General features: G+C 42.2%; 1 protein-coding gene across 2 annotated transcripts in view; it reads right to left on the bottom strand.

Annotated features, from left to right (window-relative positions):
• Positions 1-4,872: 4,872 nt before the first annotated feature.
• The window catches only part of LOC139643629 (serine/arginine repetitive matrix protein 2), a 32,383-nt gene continuing 16,762 nt past the window's right edge, over positions 4,873-20,493 (bottom strand). The window contains exons 15-21 of one of the 2 annotated variants that reach the window (XM_071518844.1): positions 20,127-20,231; positions 19,724-19,861; positions 17,383-17,490; positions 17,032-17,078; positions 14,022-16,635; positions 13,390-13,498; positions 4,873-4,991 (exon numbers count right to left, since the gene is read on the bottom strand). In XM_071518844.1, coding sequence (XP_071374945.1) covers positions 4,900-4,991; positions 13,390-13,498; positions 14,022-16,635; positions 17,032-17,078; positions 17,383-17,490; positions 19,724-19,861; positions 20,127-20,231 — 3,213 coding nt within the window. In that variant the 3' untranslated portion in view covers positions 4,873-4,899. Of the gene's footprint in view, positions 4,992-6,019; positions 6,900-13,389; positions 13,499-14,021; positions 16,636-17,031; positions 17,079-17,382; positions 17,491-19,723; positions 19,862-20,126; positions 20,232-20,493 lie in introns of those variants that run through there. The other variant, XM_071518836.1, reaches the window with a different exon arrangement.

Genomic DNA, 20,493 nt, shown 5'->3' with positions numbered 1-20,493 from the left:
TTTATGAGCTTATCGTATGTTTTGATGTAAAACCTTATTCTGCAAAGTAACTAGTGACTCCAGTCGGCAGATTAATGTAGAGGAGGAGGAGGAGAAAGTCTGAAGAATTAAAAACTCAGTAAAGATCCAGAACCTCAGAACTGGACTGAAGGACAGAACTGGGGGAACTGGACTGAGTTACTTTCCACTCTGATAAAGTGAAACGACAACATAGTGCAGCACTATGAGGTCAAATATTGCGTATTGCAGTATTCAGAATTGTAATTCAAGTGTTGCAGTATTACTGCAGGACTGAAGTGACTGGAGCAAAGTCATTAAAGCGCTGCAGCATTATCAGGATTTATGTGGATCTCAATCATGTTAGTGTGTATGATTCAAGTATTACAGTATTTCTATGAGTCTTGCTCAGGTGTGTGTGTGTGTGGGGGGGGGGGTGTTCAGTAAACGGTAACATCACAACTAAATGAAAATCTACACTAAACAAATTCACTCTCACTCAGGATTTTACAGAAAAAAACCCCAAATTGTTTGTGTTTAACTGGCAGTTTGTGATCAGTTTGAGAAAACAATGGAGGAAAATACAAATCAGATGTAGTTATGTTTTCAGTGCAGTTTTGGAGAATACTGAAATAAAAAATGATTAAGAAGTTCTCCATTGGACAGCTGTCCCAAAGAAATCTGACAAAATGTAAACTGCACACTGCATCAGAATCCAGACTGTACCATTTTCAGTTTGACAAGAAAATTGTAAATCATGTCAGCGCCGTTATGATGATCCAGACAGGACTTTCTTCTTTAACATTCGTTTCTCCATAAAGAGGGAAAGGCTGATGTGGAACAGAATGAGGAGAAACACCAGGATCGGGTCACATTTGGGCCGTAATGTCAAACCATCTGAAAAATCACCATTTGTTTTAATTCTAGCTCACACTGTGTCTTTCAAAGCCTGGAAAAATTAAAACTTTGTACATTAAATCGACCTGATCTACAACACACACAAACAGACGGATTCAGAAAGCACAAACAATATGAAACACCGGGATGAAAACACCGATATCTCAGTACAATCAGATGCAGCACACAAGAGCAGAGATTTGTTCAACTTTAAAGAAACTTTATTTAACAAAATCAGTATTGATCATACAAACATCCGACAGACTGAAGGCTTCTGTTCTGCTCAGGGACTTTTATTTTGTAAATGTCAGGAAGTTAAAAAAAGACATGTCAGTTTCTCCAGTTTGGGGCCGGCTCACATTGTGTTACTTAAGATAAGATAAGAGAAGAGAAGACTTTATTAATCCCCTTGGGGAAATTCAGGACTTTCCAACACAACAGTGATGACACACTCACCGGCCACTTTATTAGGTACGTCTGTCTGGTACCAGCTGGTCGTCTGTTGCTGTAGTTCATTATCATAAAGAACAACAACCTGTTTTTGTTGTTTGTGTCATCTTGTGTCAACACTAAGGCCCAATCCCAGTGTCCCCTACAGACTGACTGGGCCTGAGCCTCACGGACTGAACTGAGTCTCCCGAGTGTGAGAAGTCATGAGGCTCCAGATGCTTCAGGAGGAATGGGACGGCACTTTGTGACATCACGTGTTGCCATGACGACGTCAGACGTTACTATCTCCCATCAATTAATCAATTTGTAATTTACTCTTTGTTTGCGCTTTTGTCTAAACAGCATTATTAAGCTAAAATGAAAAAAATGTTGATGAATAATGTTAAATAGGCCTAGGTATGTTTTGTAACATTGCAAAGTTTATACTGTGCTAATGGATGTAGAAAATACTCTTCATTCTACTAGAGGTTAACCTGCATTACATCATTACAATATGTAAAATATGTAAAAATAAATAAATAAATAAACAGTAGGAGGTATGTTGAAAGCAAACGGTACTTTTAATAAAGCTTAATGAGCACAACAAAGCACATAAAGGCTATATTACATGCTGCTTATATTAGCAGCTTCTAACATCCTTCTCAAACGTTTAGGAAAACTTAACTTTCTTTTTTCTCAAATGAGCTGTTTATTCAGTTTATTCTGTTTTAATGTTGCAATGTTTTCTCTTTTAACTCTATCTTACATGTAGTTTGATGCTTTCCTGCCTGTTTCTCTAAGTTCTTGTTAATTGTTTGTTTGTGGTTATTTTTCCTTAATTGTTTTTTCTTCTTTTGTATCGGTTGTATTGGCAGAAATTTTCCACATACATGAATATTAACGTCACAAACGCTATGAACTGTGGGTAATTCCCTCAAGCCAAGTCTACAGAAACGCAGACTTGCTTAAAGTCTGCATAAAGGACTCAGAAAGTCCTCCAATGAGCCTCGCGCACTTACCGATCTCACAGCGGGACGTCCTGAAGCCTGAAGTGCGGACGTTGGGATCGGGCCTCTGACACTTTCTGTCACACTATGTCACTTTTGCATTACACCATTATGTTCTTGTTTTTTATTATTTCCTTCATCATAATTTGTGTTTTTCTATTTTAATTTATTCCTATTTTTATTTTAAGTCTGTATTTATCTTTGTGAATATACGTTACTATTCTTTTTACACTGAGGACGCAGCATACAAGCATTTCACTGCACTGTTAACCCTGTGTATGCTCTATATGACAAATAAACACACTTGACTTCTGTGTTCAGATCCTCATCTGCACTCCTGTTGTACTGACTGTTCTGTCTGTTAGCTTGAACCAGTCTGTCAGTTGACCTCTGACCTCTCTCATTAACAAGCTGTAAACTCCACAGACTGTAGTGTGAAAATCCAGGAGGTTCAGCTGATTCTGAGATGCTGAACCAGCAGTCAGACCAAAACACTAAACCTCTCCACCCGGTCTGCTGCTTTATATATCGAGTTGCTGCCACATGATTAGCTGTTTGGATTGGTTTGGTGTTGTTTTGGTGTACCTAATAAAGTGGCCGGTGGGTGTATAATAACTTGTAGCCCGTACCACGAAACCAACAAACCATTAGTCCGTAAAATAAGTGGTGTAGGTGCTCTGTAACACAGGACAGACGGGACAGACGGGACCTCACACTCACTGCTTCCTCCAAAGCAGCAGTTAGACCACAGGACACAAACTCTCCACTCAAACCAGTATGAATGAACTGGTTTTACACAGGATGGAACGCACCACATCTTCAGAAGTTTGAGTATAGAGTATACCTGCCTCATTTTCTGAGTATACTCATTTTTTATTGTTTATTTAGCCTTTATTTAACCAGGTTGGTCCTATTGAGATCAAGGGTCTCTTCTACAAGGGAGACCTGACCGAGAATAGCAGCAACACAGTTTCAACAAAAAAATAACATAAAAAATACATAGAAAACACATAGAGTAACACATTTACACACATTTATAACACATTTGAGTAACATTAAAATGATCAGATAGAACATTTGCACACAGACGACCTGGTTTCAATAGATTTCACCAGAGCTTTAAAATCATTCAGGGTTACTAAGTTTTGAAGTTTCAGATCAGACTGTAGATTGTTCCATTCAGCAGGAGCAGAAAACCTAAAAGCTTTCTGTCCCAGGTCAGCTGGGACTTTGGGAACAGCAAATCACAGAATGTCCTGAGAGCGGAGATTGTAATTTCCATATTTCAAGTTTAAAAGAGACGATAAGTAAGTAGGAATTTTGCCAAGAATGGCTTTGTAAATCAAAACGTACCAATGACTGAGGCGGCGTGCACATAAAGCCGGCCAGTTCACTTTTGAGTATAACACACAATGGTGAGTAAGAGATCCACAGTTTGTAATGAATCATGAATTCATGAAAATATATATCGAGTGTATACAGAATACAGTGATCAGCAGGAGCTTTGTCCTCTCAAACTGACGCTTTAATATCACATGCTGCTTGTTTCTGTGGATCTCTGGAGCAAATATGTCAACATGTCCGTCTGTGGTGAACTGTCACCACCTTCACTTCTGCTCTTCAGTGTTTCCAAGGACAGGCTGTGAGGACAAATTTAATCTTGGAGGATGATGAAGTATCTATCTATCTATCTATCTATCTATCTATCTATCTATCTATAGGAAAAAAGGAGCAGGTGAAGTTGGTAAGAGCTGACTGAATGTATACTGTATGTTTCTAAGAGCAGAGTGTCTAGAAGTGTAACTGCAAAAAAACAAAAACAATGTCTTTATCTGCCTCTGTGCTCTGCCTCGTAGCTCCTCTGTCCCGTCGGACTAGAACTTTCTCTCCTGACTGGATCCTTGCTTGTGTTGTATTAAAATCTCATGTGTACGTCGCTTTGGATAAAAGCGTCTGCCAAATGGAAATTATAAACTGTAAAAGTGTTCATGGACCTAAAGCTGCAGTAGGAAGTAGTAACTTTTATGGATTAACATTTATTTATAAGTAATGAAAATAAATCGCCAGATTTGGTGGCCAAAGACAAGCAAGATAATCCATTAGAATCTCAAACAGTGCTTCCTCTGCTATTTTCATTTTAAAGTGAAATGTGTGGAAACTCATCCGACCAATGAGAGGAAGTCTGAGGCAGAAGGCGGGACTAGGTTAGATGGGCTTTATATTTTTCAGGTTTTCAGTGCTACTGTAGGTAAATGAAGACTTTTATCTACACTGTTGGTTTTACTTACTTTACTTACTGGTTTAATGCAGAATTATGCGAAGCTCATGCTGTGATGAGCACTTCACTCACCATCTTCCACACAGCTTAACTGGAAAATAGCTGCTTGGCAAATCCTGAGACACACACACTGTACATGACATGGGGTCAGGGGTCAGGGGTCAGAGGGAGCCAGCAGCAGGAGGTTCAGCGTCTCGCTCGAGGGAACTCGGACCGATCGACACGCGGTCCGCCGCGGGGATCGAACCGCCGAGGTCCGGCCGCTCCGTACGCTCCGCTGCCTGACCGAGCTCAACACCGGACCGGCCGCGGTGTGTGAGGTTCGGTGAGTTCAGCTCGGGTCTGTACCTGCCGACTCAGGCCGAGCTCCGTCCCGGTTGAACCTGCAGAGAGAAAACTCACCTGGTCGGCCGGACAGCCACAACACAGCAGGGAAACTCACTGACAGCAAACGAGTTCTCGAAAAACACGTCCGTGAATTACTTGTTTGGCTCTTCAACCGAAAAACAAATACAATGAAAAATTATAAATGTACGAATATACATTATTGATCAATTGAACCCATCTACCTGTAGTAGTAACAACTGTGCATGTGTAACATTAGCCCCCACCCCCCCCCCCCCCCACACACACACACACACCACAACACCCAGACACCTTCCTCCAGTGACTATACATACTTAGTATAACACATGTTCATCCTGTATATACTATACACCATACTGTTTTTACTATATATATATATATATATATATATATATATACTGTATATATCTTGCATTTCATATCCACTGTTTATACTGTTATACTGTTCATACTGTTATTTATCTGTTATTTATCTTAGCATACTCATTTACCCCTTACAGTTTATTTTATTTATATACTTAGCGTATTCATACCACTCTGTTCATACTGTTCATTATGTTAATACTGTATATACACCATACTGCATATACTATATATATTATTATATACATCTTGCATATTCATATATGTTGCATACTCATATCCACTGTTCTATTGTTGATACTGTTAATACTGTTAATACTGTATATATCTTAGCACATTCATACTACCCTTACAGTTTATTCTATTTATATATTATAAATATGCACATTACATTGCACTGCACATTTACCGCTCCTTTGCACTTCTAGTTAGATGCTAAACTGCATTTCGTTGTCTTAGTACTTGTACTCTGTGCAATGACAATAAAGTTTAATCTAATCTAATCCAATCTGATTATCAAATTATTGTATGTGAAATATTAGATTAATTAGTTCAAGTTAACAAAATGGTTGATTTTACCCAAATATCTTGGCTTCTTCTTTGAACATAACTTCCAATAAATGCAGGTTCTTACATCTGATTCATTAAAGTGATGAATGAGATTCACAGCAGAGTATTTGATATCCAATTTATTGTTTCCAGTCAGACAAACACATATTTCCTGTGTCCTATTACATCTGAAGGTTTCTACATGGGAAGCTAAAACCACCAACACACGACTGCAGTATTGCAACATAACTGGATGCTCTTCAGGTGGAATTTTGTCATTGTGAGTAAAGTAACTGCAGTTTTTTTCCACCAATGCAACTACTTAGCTATTATGAGATATAAAAAAAAAAGTAAAAACATAAAACAAGAAAAATCTCATAAATGTTAAGACGGCTCTTAACTGGTCTCAGAAGCCTTGTTCATCTCCATCTCCCACTTCTCCAGAAAATCCTGCAGGTTCAGGTTGAAGGTGTCGATGCCTTTGGGCGACAGATGGACGCCGTCGGCCCGGTAAAGACCGGTGTTGGATCCGCACCGGATGTTGTCGTGGGTCAGCGCGGTGCCGCCCAGCTCCGCGATGATGTTGTGGATCCTGCGGTTCACCGTGGTTCGGACCAGGTCCACCTCGTGGTTGTCTGTCGAGTGCCGCCACACCCGGCGAGGCAGGATGTTGGACCACACCAGGAGGCATTGTGGGAAGATGCTCCTCATGGAGGTCAGGTCTTTCCTGACGGAGGCCAGCAGGTCGGTGGGGCTGTCGGTGCTCAGGTCGTTTCCGCCCAGGTGCATGATGAGAACGTCGGGGTTGGGCCACTTGATCTTCAGCTGGTGCAGCTGGGGCAGCAGCTGGGGCCAGGTCATGCCCTGCACCCCCTTCCACCACACCACCACCCTGCTGGGCTCCATGCCCAGCTGCATACCTACCTCTGGAGACTTGGCCCTGGACTCCGCCCAGTACACCAGGGAGTGACCGCAGATCCAAACGTTCTTCGGCTCGCTGCTGATTGGCTTGCCTAGAAAGTCAACAAAATGCATTTATAAGTCAGAAAGCCTCGAGGGGATTCTTCTGCTTTAGTTGATCCCTAAAAATCTCTTACCATGGTCCAGGAAACGATTTCATTGGACGGAGAGGGCAACGCATCAGGCTTCTGAAACTTAGACTAAGTTTCTGTTCAGGCTAGCAGCACCAAAATAAAGACCGAGTCCTGTGTGAGATTTCCCTCTCAACATGGTTCCAGCTCTTCCTAAATGCCTTATTCCTTCTCACTTGTTAACTTAGTGAACACTTTTTTTATTAACAGTCATCATCATCATACCATAAACTCTGGAGCATTCCCTGAGCCGTTTACCTCAAAAACTTTAAATATCTGTTGAAGCCGTTTTTATATTTTGGAATTTGAAGCATGTATCTAGCTATCTAGTTACTGTAATGAATCTTCTAAGATGTAATTGACTAAAATGATCACAGTAGGAAAGTTAATGAGTATTAAACCAGTCAAACATCCAGGTTGATGTCCTGACTCCTTTACTTTAGAGTTTGCATGTTGACAGATAAATTTACAGAGCGGACATCGTGATAACAAGAAATATTATTCTATAATTAAAAAGAGCAAAAGATATCATAAGTACTGCATAGAAAAATGTTCTTGGTAAACATGTCTATGCGAGTATTTACAAAAATTATATTCAACAGGTTTTTGACTTTAGAGATGAACTTGTAACTCAATACAGTTACCTGAAAACTCTCAGTCCGATTCAATAACGCAGTGAAGGGATCAAAATGATCACCTACCTTGATCGTCAAGACAACAACATTCCACCTTAAAATGCAACACAACTATGTTTTTCAATCCAGGCCCTTCAAGAGTCACACTGACCAATACACTGACATCAAAACTATATTTCTGTTAAAACATTTTCAAATCAAAGTAGAGATTTGAGCCCTGAAATAAAATAAATAGCTTTAAGCTGTGTATTCATAACATCTCCCTAGCTAACAACTGTTGAGTTTATCTACAAACCTCATTTGTCAATACTGGCTGTACATAGACACAGTTCCAACATGATGGCAACATAAATGCCAACAGTAATTTAAAAAATAAAATAAAATCGGAATCCCAATTTTTCAATTCATTAAAATTTCATAATAATAATCTTCTAGAGTCTTCTACTCTACCTTATTCTAACAAGTTTATTTTTGTCTAAACTGTAATTCATTCAGGGCCCAGTATGTAGTTTAGAGAAGGAAAATGGAATTCAATTTCAAATAAATAAAAGTAACACTTGGAAGTGAGTTGTGACACTTTCTTTTGTAAAAATGTAATTTTGTCAAACATTAAGGGTGAAAAGTTTCCACCAGCCACTGACCAAATACTGTGCCTGTCTTCTGCAGCTTTGGCAGCCACTTTGAGAGCTGACCAACCAGCATTACGTTTATTTTCCCATTCAAAAGATGAAATCAGCTGGTCAAAGTGTCTAAAACTCAGTTTTAAAACTACAGTTTATCTTGGCAATCATATTATTTCTTCCAGTGAGGCGATTCAAGATCCTACAGTGTAACATCGCCAGTGTACAGGGACATTTAGTCATTTCCATTTCTGTTCCTAGACTCCATACTGGACCTCAGCATTTCCACTTTCTGTCTGAACCAAACTATACTAAACCAGTAGCCTGGTTATGCATCTACTACCGATACTCGCGATTACCTGGGCCGGCGTATTTTACTGCACAGATGAGGCTTGCTGTGTGAGAATGATCAATCTCATGCATTAAGCAGTGAGAAGAGTGAAGGATGATCTACTTTCATTTGGGTGATTGAACTGCAGCTTGCAACAATATTGTGTTCACATCCTGACTAACTGCGTAAAAAACAGCAGTCAAAATGTTTGTGCCGATTCAGAAACTGGACTCAGAAATCTCAAAAATGGACCCGAGCCGCCCTGGAATCTGACAATCACATATATCTATATGTGGGAAGATTATGGGAAAAAGGTTACATGTATCTGTACCCTAGCTAAAAACCTATGATATCTTTGAGTGTTGTAGTACTCGAGTCCTGGACTGAGACTCGAGTCCAACTCGAGTCCCAATTTTGATGACTCCTGACTCAACTCAGACTTGAATATTGATGACTCAGACTTGCATGCTGAGAACTTGGACTTGAACTTTGAGACTTGATCAACTTAGACATCGGCTCCAAATCTTTTCAGCGTCACCCTAAATTTGTGTAAATTTGTGATCGTCTGGTTGGCCTGTTGGCTGAACATTTATCTGACAACACAAACACTGACAGGAGGATGGAACAGAACGCTGAGCACACTGCCTGGGAGGGAGAACATCGCTAGTCAGTGACAGATGAAGGACAACCTCAAATTTAAACCGGCATCTGTCGAGGACGCACCCTGAAGTGTTTGAACTAGCTAGCTAACATCATGTTAGCTGACTAACGGTAGAGCTAACATTAAATATCCAGCAGATTAGGTCACAGATATCAGCTGGTGACTCAGACTCGAGTATTATGGATTTGAGACCCGAGACCTGGGCAACTTCATTAGGACTTGACCTAAAGGAGAGTCACTCGGATTCATTTCAGATACTTTATTAAAAAGGTGCAAGACTTGACGCTACTGCGTCTTCATCCCAGTCAAACAGTATTGGCATAAATCCTCCACAAGTCAGAATCTGAAATTAATCTGAGTGCTCCAGACTCTCCTTTAGGTTAAGTCCTACTGAAGTTGCCCAGGGACTTTGAATTACTTGACTGTCCTACTCAGTGAGCACCAGGTTCTTGGTATAAATTGGCTTAAGCACAATTTGAGGACTTGGGACTTGACTTGGACTCAAAGTTTGGCGACTCGACTACAACACTGTTGACCAGCGCCATCTACTATATGTAATGAAAACCCATCTTTAACTGATGGTGAAACATGTAACATGGAGCTATGCTGTTAAAATAAGCTAGAGGAACTATATATACTAAGACTCAGTCTAGGGAACGGTTAGCAGTCAAACGTAGCAGATAGGTACGCTCTGGGATATGTCACCTCAGAGATATAATAAAAGGTTGTGTCAAAGTTGTGAGCAACTACAGTTGCCAGTTTTAGTTGATCTAGTCCATCATCAGCATTATTGAAAAACTGATTTCTGACCATCAGTGACATCATACCCCAGAGCCTGGCATCAAGGGAAACAGCTCATCATGGCATGAACTCTCTTCTAGCAATACTAGCTTTTCCAGTGTATCGTAAAAATACTCTAGTACACATATTCCATACAATTACCTTGCTGGGAGACTGACTGGTTCTCATCTGAATAGATCAATTCAGCATGTAAAATACTAGCAATCTATCACTGCAAATTATCAAGTAGGCTTTACTTTGCGTGGTCAAAATTAGGAGTAGTCTTCTGGGTCTTCTGTTAAATCGTCCCTTTTCTTGATAGCTGGAGAACACTGCTACACTTCGCTCAGTTTACAACACAAACATGACGAAACAAAATGACTTACCCTGAACAAAAGCTACTAAAACCTAGCTCAAAGACTCATCCAAGTCTATCTAAAGCAAAATAACCAATGCCTTGGATGTGTAACGGAAAATTCCTGTAAACATTCTAAAAAATAAAATATGTCTGTAAAACTTGACATACTAGCAATGAACATAACAAATTAACTCAGTAAATTCCTCCTGGCTAAAGAAGAGAGCAAGCTGCACTAAACATCATTTATGCCAGGAGAAGACGTCAATCTGGAAAGGCTAAAATTAAAAACGTACATGGCTTTCATGAACATGGCTTACATTTCAGCTGGATACAGATGGAGTCCATGAATAAGATCAAGAATAAAATAATCACATACAGGTGTAGCACCTAGTTTCTTCTTTATAAAAAGGTAAGCATTTTTGTTGTTTCTTTAGAATAAGGGTTAGAAGCTGAGTTGTGTAAGAAATAATTAGAAAATTGAAATTATATGACACCTTAACAACATACAGTACTGTGCAAAAGTCTTAGGCACCCTAGCTATTTTATATAATATGTATCTTTGATGTTTATTTGTTTTCTGCATTGGTGTGTCACTAGACTGCTCTTTATAGTAAATTTCTTTGATATGGATGGATAAACTTTTCATTGCATTATTTTTGAAAGCATCTTTGCTTTATGGATGTTTTTTACATGCGCCTAAGACTTTTGCACAGTACTGTACATGTATACAATTTACATAAATCCAGATCCTTTGGAGAAACCACTCCTACTATTCACATATACAAGTTTCTGGGACTAATCTGTATTTACACTCGTTGCCCTCTTCTTAGTGGTTATGTAGTCCTGGACTAGCCCTTAACATTCTCTATCAACACTACAACCCTAGAATATTTACATCTAGGCCATCCTGACTCGACTAAGGCTGCGATTATTTTAAGCCATGTCTGTGAAAGCCATTTTGACCTAGTCCTGCTTAAAGGGCTTATTTAGTCCTGGACTAGATTTAGTCCATGTGTGCAATCAGCCTCAAGCTGTACAAGCACGATCTAAATATCTTTAGTATAGTGAACATGACAGACATTGACTGCTATCTAACTAGCCAACATGGGAGAGCTGCTAGCCAACCGTAAGTAGAAATGAGTAGTACAGACTTAGTACTACATACTTAGTGCTACGACTTAGTACTACAGACAGTAGTACAGACTGAGCCGTGAGTTGAGTTTGTCCTTTATCTTGGTCTTCATCCCACAGTCTCGTTCCTGGACAGTTGAAACGGCTCTCTAGCTTTATTTAAAAAGCAGGATGTGGCAGGTTTGAGATGACATCTCTATCCTGGACAGTCATTCTGAAGGAACACTAGCTTAAAGCCAAAATTAACAATGGCATCAATGGCAGTTATAGCTAGCTGTAGCCTATATACACTCAGTGACCTTTCATTTTAAGTTACACCTAGCTAGTACCGGGTAGGACGCCCTTTTCTTGAAGATTTTTTTGGCGGCACATTTGTGCTGCGAACATCTCGTTCCACCTGATCCCAAAGGTCTCTGTTGGGTTGAGATGTGGGGACTGTACAGGCCATTTGAGGAAACTCGTAAAGTCACTGTCATGTTCCTGATCTTTATTCTGCTTGAAGTTTCCATTTGAAAAAGGCAATGAAGGAATGTGGCTGGTCAGCAATAATGTTTAGGTTTGCTGTGGTGTTCAAATGATGCTCCATTGGTACTAAATGGCCTAATGTGATTCCAAGAACACATTCGCCACACCATCACACCACCAGCAGCAGCCTGTACTGTTGACACCAGGCAGGATGGATCCACGGATTCATGCTGTTCAAGTGAAATTGTGACCTTGCTATCAGCACATTGGAAAAGAAACCAGGATTCGTTGGATCAGGCAACTTTTCCCACTCTTCAGTTGTCCAGTTTTGGTGATCATATGCCCACTGTAGCTTCATCTTCTTGTTCTGAGCTGACTGAAGTGGAAGCTGGCATGGTCTTCTGCTGTAGTCCATCAACTTCAGGGTTCAATGAGTTGTGGTTCTGAGATGCTTTTCTGCACATCACTGTTGCACTGAGCTGGTATTTGCATACCTATTTGCATACCAGTTAGCTTTAACAAATCTTGCCATTCTCCTTCCCTTAAGTCCCTTAAATCAGCTTCTAGCCTGCTTCTAACGAACAGTAACTGAACCTCGACTTTAGTAGGTGTACCTACTAAAGTGGCCACTGAGTGTAACTGTAACTAAGCTGAAAACTTAAAACACTTACTGGCTTTTAAAGTATCAGGCTGACTAGACTGACTATTTGGAAACACTGACTCTTAACCTTACGTACTCAGTATATTGTTTTATGGGCTAAAGTGAGCCCCTTTTTAAGTAGATTATTAAACCAAAAAACTGCTTGTGAATGATCACTACATGAAAGGAGTTTACTTAGTGGAGTCGGGTTTGCAGAAGTCTTCTTTTCTTGATAGTTGCGACGGACCACTGTGCTTGGTTAAGGCACAGTTTGTGGCTTTGTGGAGAAAACTGTCCACTAACATTGCAGTGTGTGTAAGGCCTAGCCCTAACTCTAGCCTGGTCGCCACTGCAGGGCCTAACTGAGCTAAATTAGGCCTTACTAATCATTTGTATGTTTCCGTTGGAAACATACAAAAATCACAACCCAGGAGGTCCTGCAGTGGAAACATGGCTAATGAACGATCTCTGAGCTGCTCTTTTCAGAGCCTGGATAACTGTCTGGGAGAGGGGAATCTAATTTAGCTGGCTAAAAGGACTTGTCTAGACAAAGAAAATTAAAACAAACTGATTATCTTTAGTCTTCAGCCTCTCAATATAATATAAAAACACATGCAACTTTAAAGTGTTAATGTTAAAATGCACTTATGTCTTTCAAGTACTAGCAGAAGTCTTTAGTTGCCAAGAACGTAACCCTACTCAGTACTAGTCTCAAACATCCCTATAATTCAAACCTTGCTCGTTGCTAGAGCATAGTGTCTGGCTAGATTAATCCAAAGTATGTCTAATACCTGGTGAGATCAGAGTGGTGTCCTTGTTTTTCTCTTGTTTCCTGCGGGCTTGCATCTCCTTAAACTGCTGCTCCCTCTTCTCCAAAATCCGCTGGTTATACTGTTCCAACTGCAACACACACAGAGACAGATGCACACACCTTGTGAAGGCTTCAATCTATGGAGCTAAAACATGGTCTACAGTGATTTTTAAGTTTTCCATGAGGTTCTAATTAGATGACACTTTTCTTAACTTGTACTGTCTAGACCGCTTGGGAATGCATGCAGGTCAGAATACTAAAATATTTGGATGTCTGAAATAGTTAGAAATGCCAAGCAGAATTTTTCAAATACAAAATCAACGAATATGGCATTATCCACAGAGTATATAAACAGTATAAAACACTCAGGTATACTACACAAAGAAGAAAACTAACTTTTCTGTTCACTGGCCACAGGAGCTGGTTAGTCACCAAATTCACCAGCCACTTTTACTACTTTGGCCGCCAACTACATGTTTACAACAGGAGTGCAAATGGTTGATAAGTTAGTCTACTCTACAAGTTACCAGACACATTTATCAGTTGGTGGTAAATTTCCACCCTGAATCTACACTAACGTTTAAATCGAATTAAAACATGTTGGGCCTTTACCTTTTCCTTCTGCTTGGCCTTGATATCATCATCTGTTTCTGCTGAGGTCTGTAGACTAGATACTGATGGAGACTCTGTGGGTAAACTAAACTGGACCGATTTGACCGGTTTGGCTGGCGTCTGTCCAGCCAGAGATTTCACCGTCTCTATCACCTTCAGGCATCTAGCCACTGTCGTAGAGATGGCTGTGTGGTGGGGGCCTTCACTTGTAGGACTTGTCGTTACCGGCAGCGGAACAACCTCGGGTGTTGGTGGTGTTGGCATTACCGGGATGCTGGGTAAAGGCTGCAAAGGACTGGAAGAGCTAGGGGTTGGAGCCATTGAAGGTTGGCCTAAAAAGGGAAGGACTGTGCTAGTGGGCTGACTGGTGGGTGGAACAAAAGGAGGGTATCCAAGTGGCCGCCGTGGAGGGGGTCCAGGAGGAGGTCCTGGAGGAGGACCAAACCTCTGGATTGGTTGACCAGTCGCAGGAGGCAATGGGGCGCCCATGTTGAGGGTTGTGGAGCTCTGTACTGAGGGATACTGGATAGTGCCTGCAGGAGGCCAGGCATATGGTAGGGCTGGATGGGAGGAGCCTGGCAGTTGCTGTTGGTATTGAGTGGCGGGAGGACTGGGAGGAGGTATGGGAGAGGGAGTGGTGGAGGGTGGGTGATCAGGTGCGCTCCCTATTGTCTTGGTAAGACTCTGCATCTGTTTTGCCTTCTTTAGTGCCTCCAACTCAAGTTGATCCAGGAAGCCTTCGTACTCTGAGACGACTTTATGTCTGCTGTGTGGCTCTAAGCTGGAAGACCTGGCAGGAGAGGGGGAATGGACATGTTCTAATTCAGCGGAACCAGTTCGACTCAGTCGCCGCTCTTCCCCTTGACATGAATTGTAAGTCTCTCTTTCTGTTGATGAAGACTTCTCCTGCATGGTGTAAAGTTTCTCCTGGGCTCTGGCCAGTTTGGAGACATCTCCTGTGGCTAGCTTCAGGCCAATGGTCCGGAGAAGACTCTGGATCTTGTCGTAGGGTTCCGACTTGCTCTTACTTTCCTCGCTTGTCCTCTCCATTGAGGACCTTTTGGGGCTTGATTTCTTCTTTTCCTCTTCGAGGGGCATGCTGCTGCTGCTGGGCTGCTCTGGAGCCAATCCCACAATCCGTGAGAAGCCTCTGCCATCTTGGATGGCTCGCTCATGAGGCAAAAGGTCATCAGTGTCGGCAACGTCTTCCGATGGTGACGGCACATTCGGTTCAACCCTTTTCTTAAGGATGTCAAGGAAACGGTTGAGAGGCGGTGTCTGACTTGGAGACGGCTGCCGTGGGATAGTTTGTACAGGAGGGTGGTTCGGTTTGGGGGACGGGCTTCTAGGTGGAGGTTCTTTGGGAGAAGGAGGTCTGAAACGTGGCTGGCTAAACGTAGGTTGTTGTTGGGTAGATGAAACAGCAGCGAGGGAGGCAGCAGAAGCAGGTTGGGTTGTGGGAGGTTGTTGTGTGGCGGAGGCAGGGGCTTGGCTGGATTGAGGGGTAGGTGAGGAACCACGGGGTTCTGGAGACTGGCTCTGCTTGGAAGGATCATATGGGTGGTCATAGGGTTGGTCAGCGTATGGCTGGTCATAGTACTTGTCATCATAGGGCTCATCGTAAACATCGTAGCGATCAGTGTAAGGGCGGCTGGGATAGGCATGGCTGGCATAGGTGCGGTCACCGTAGAGGCGATCATCATAGGGACGGTCGCTGTAGGGACGATCACTATAAGGCCGATCACCGTAGGGACGGTCGCCATAACGGTCACCGTACGGCCGATCGTGGTAAGAACTATCGTATGGCCTGTCATAACTGGATCTTTCAGGGTCATCGTACGGTTTAATGTGGTCGAGAGAAGGTGGATGGTAACGGTAATCAGAACTGTCTGGTCGTTTCTTCAGAATGGAGCGGACCGGTTTGTATTCGGTAAGTGGGACCGCGATCCTGCCGTGGTCATAGTCAATGCAGGTCCTCTGTCCAGGGTCCAGGCCTCTGGGGTCCATGTCCACCAGAGACTTTTTGTAGGCGATCATCTCGTTCAGCTCCTCTAGCTCCCTCTTCTTCCTTGCCAGCTCATCGTCCATGACTACTCCTCCACGCCTGGGAGGAGGGCTTTCCTCCCTGCTCCTCTTGTGACTTTCTACCCGCTCCCTGCTGTTTTTGCTCCTCTTCCTGCTGGCTCTGTCCTTGCTCCTCTCCCTGCTCCTGCTCCTGCTGCGGCTCCTGCTGTGGCTCCGGGTGCGGCTCCGGCTGCGCTTGTGCGGCTTCTCTTGGCTTCGGCTACACCTGTTCCTGCTGCCTTTACGGTCGTGGCTAGTGCTGCGTTTCCTGTTCATGTAACGACCAAACTGGTCCCTGGGCGGACTCCTGCTCTTACTTCTACTCCTGCTCCTGTTCCTGTTCCTGCTCCTGCTCCTACTCCTACTCCTGCTCCTGCTCCTACTCCTGTTCTTGCTCCTGCCCGTACTCCTACTCCTGCTCCTGCTCCTGCTCCGGCCATATCTACGCCGACCAGCGCTGTAATCCCTTCGACCAGCGCTGGCCTTGCTGTCCTGTGCCCTCAGATTTTTCACCACCGCCTTCAGCTTGTCTGTCTCTGGTTTGTCCTTGCTGAAATGTGAAGAGTAAGAGACGTCACAGACTGGTTTTACTTTCTTAATTGGAATTACTTTGTTTCTTCTAATCGTTTTAACATTATCCTGTAACACATGCCAATGTGTTAAATATGTGACACAATCAGTTAAATATTTTTAAATAGAATGATGAAATATGTGAACATGTAAACAGGTTTACTTTCTGGAGAGAGAATTATTTTGATTGGTTCTTTAAATTTTGGGATTATTGTCACGTGTCATATTATGCTGCTGATGACTCCCCAAATTCCTCATAGTGATTAAGTATAAGTCTTATTTCATTTTAAGGCCCTTGTCATGGCTTCTTATGTAGCCTGCCATGTTGGTCTGATTCTGTTGCAACAAAACATGAACAAATGAATTAACAACTCACTGCGTTTCCTCTGAACCCTTTGTCTCTGTTGTCAGCTTGATGGTCATCTACCGAAGGAGACAAAAGTTTAAGGCAAAGTTAACATTAGCTCAATGTTGTGTTCAAATGTGTGTTCTCAGTAGTACATTAAAACATGCATTCCGGGGTCTGTTATAAGGTGCTCAGGTACATTATTCAACTTATAAGAGGCGACATCCAAAATCATTAAAGGAAGCACAAAAATACCAATTTGAGTCCAGCCGCAATGAACATGAATGAACATGTAAAAAAAGTAGAATGAAAAAGGGTTTATCATTAATTCTTGCCCACATCTAAACATTATCAGGTAAATATAAATGTTGTCGTCCTCACCTTTCCTTTGCTTGCCCCGACTCCTCCCAGTTTGCGGACAGGGAGGAAAACGCTCTCGGTGTAACGCTTTATCCTGATGGCCTGGTGCCCCCCCTCAGCTGTTTCATGCTGGGAGAAATGAAAGACGATCCCTTGTTACCCAGAAAATACATTAAACTATTTTCTCTGACATGGAGCACAATTTCCATGACCAGTATTTTTCAGTGTACAAATGTTTAATATTTTGTTGAATAGCTGATTATAATACCCCATGTGGTGTTGGAAGACTACATGTAGCACTAGAGACAATTGACATTGTCATGACAATAAAGGCTTTTTAAATATCAAGCTTTTAGTCTCTTCTCTCCTTAATGGATTCAGAGCGCCTTGGACTTCGTCCATGCAGCTCAAGAGTTTGCCGTTTTCTCACGGGAGGTTTTCAATCTTAGAGCTAGTATCTCAGTTTCCTGGTAGTGAGAGGTAACTGCTTTACAAATGTGAACTTTTATCCTATAAGGTGACATCAGTCACCTGCCACAGCTCTGGACGGTCTGTGATGCTTTATACTAAAACCAAAGGGACAAGAGAGGAAAAGATCTAACATTGGTGAGTCCAGCTTTCTCTGCTGCTGTTTAGGAGACAGTTTTGTATTTCACTCCATACCCCATGTACTTACCCAGCTTCAGAATTTCATTTGGGAAAAAAGGGCAAATCCAATGAAAGTATGAGATCGCGGGTATTTGCAGCTGAAATTAGGTTTCGGGGCTCGGTCTTCGCGATAGGGTGAGGAGCTCAGCGATTCGAGAGGATCTCCAAGAAGATCGACTGGGAGAAAACCCTGGGGTAGACCCAAGACATGCTGCTGGGACTACATCTCCCAGCATGCCTGGGAGCGCCTGGGGATCCTCCAGGAGGAGCTGGAGGAAGTCTGGGCTGCTCTGCTGCCATGTTGCCATTGCGACCCGGGCGAGATGCAAATTGGGCGAATGTACGGCATCTCAGTTAGTGGGGGACAGTGTTGGGGAAAGTTACTTTTGAAACTAGTTACTTTACTTCATTACTTTCCCTAAATAGTAACTAGTTACTTTACTAAGTTAGTATTTATTAAAACTTGTTAGGGTACTTTCACGTTACCCACTTAAAATCATGCTTTTAAAATACGTCTTCTGGTGATGTCATCACTATTATTGTACAAATCATCACTAATCATCATGTCTGGGACAGCCTTAAGCAACAAACTACTGCTGTCTAAAGAAAACATCAAGGAGCTTTCAGTCACCTGGTTCACAGTAAACAGTCGGATCACAGAAGCGTCAGCTGATCCGGTCTGGTCTCACAAGCTTTCTATTCAAATCTTAGGGATAAAATCGATGTCTTGAAATGACATTACGCATTTGTCAATCATGATCATCTCCGCTTGATATTTGGGTGAAGGCAGGGGGAATGAATCCGGTGCTATGATTGGTCGAACTCTTCTTCTTCTTTTGCTTTTCGGCAGGCTAGACGCTGCTGCCTCTTGCTGTTAGACTTGAGTACTGCACGTGCCCAACTGAACTCACAGGCGTCACCAGCTTTCTGTGTAGTTTAGAGTGACAAATCCTACCAGCGTACTCTGATGTCAAAATGCGTTCCTGCTACGCAAAATGCATACAGGTTGGCAGGTCTGTCTTAGGTATGACAGTGAAAGCTAAACTTACAGTTAACAATAATGTTCTTATCCTTCTCTTTGATCAGTTCAAAGTAATGTGAATATTTCCAAGTTCTGCAGTTTATTGTTTCTGAAAAGCGAGTCATGACCTCCAGCCTCCAGCCTGCTGCAGTCTGCTTTAATAACATGTAGTGTAGAATACCTTCTTTTTTTTTTAATTAGCTAACTACTAACATTTAACCATTTAACCATTTGAAACAAAAATAACAGTAGCGAAATGTAAGTTTGAGAACGTAACTAATAATTGATTACATAAATTGAGAATGTGTTAATTTACTCGTTACCACAAAAAAGTAATCTGATTACTGTAACACTATGTAAGGCGTTACCCAACACTGGTGGGGATGGGAAGCTCTTCGCTGCTACAGCCACACTTTGTGATTCATGCAGCTGGATTATTATACAGCTTTCATTTTGTCATCACTACTTCAGAGACAGTTTATCTGTAGCAGCAGCCAGCTCAGCGCTCACTGCTGAAACATTTTAAAAAACATTAGGAACCTTTGACTGGTTTCTGGAAATCTACAAGTTGAAGCTTCTTCTACTGAGGCACTCATTCTAAGTCTGAGTATATGAGTCAGATAAAGAACTATAATGTAATGTAATGTAAATGGGTGGAGGATGAGGAGGATAAGGAGGATGAGGAAGACTCACCGGGACGACGCTGAACTCCACCTTCTCATTCAGCTCCAGCTTCTTCTTCTCCATCACCTCTGATACGCTGAAGTAGAGCTGCGGGTTCTGGCTGCATTTAATGAGCCCCGAGTCGTCCGAGAACTCGATCACTATCCCCTGGAGGGGAAAAACCACTTCACTCCACATCTACCTTTCATTTTCACTTCTGGGAAACAATATTTTTGGTTGAACTGAACTGACCTGAACTGGATCGAATTGAATTATATATTTATTGAAGTATATCTAGAGGAACAATTAAATTCCTATAATAGGGACCCTTTAAAAATCAATGTAAACATCTTCCTTTATTCTTAGCATCTTAAATCTTAAATCTCTCTCATGAGGTGGCAGACTCAGCCTAAATAAAATGTCTTGTTCTTACGTGTCTGCGCTGCTCGGTCGACTCTTCGAACGAGTCGGGGTGAATTTCCACGTAAGTCGCCCGTTCCTCTCTGGTCTCCCGGTGGGTGGCGATGTTGAACCGCACCTTCAGTTCAGACAGAGCAGAGCAGAGCAGAGCAGAGCAGAGCAGAGGCTTCAGGACGGAAACTGACATGACGAGCCAGCTGTTCTGAAGCTGCTGACGTGTCACACACACAACTAACAACACTTCTGGTCTTCTGCTACGTTATGAACCGTCCAGACCTCTCAGGTGGTCTGGGACCTCTCAGGTGGTCTGGGACAGGTCTGCTTTCTGTCCCCAGAGTCAAAACTAAACATGGAGAAGCAGCGTTCAGTTTCTATGCTCC

This window comes from Centroberyx affinis, unplaced genomic scaffold (genome assembly GCF_046629955.1).
Source record: "Centroberyx affinis isolate AG114_WGS23_722 - 3 ecotype Tasmania unplaced genomic scaffold, CSIRO-AGI_Caff_v1 ptg000052l_1, whole genome shotgun sequence".
NCBI classification, from domain to species: Eukaryota; Metazoa; Chordata; class Actinopteri; order Beryciformes; family Berycidae; genus Centroberyx; species Centroberyx affinis.
This window is presented reverse-complemented; position numbering and strand designations above follow the sequence as displayed.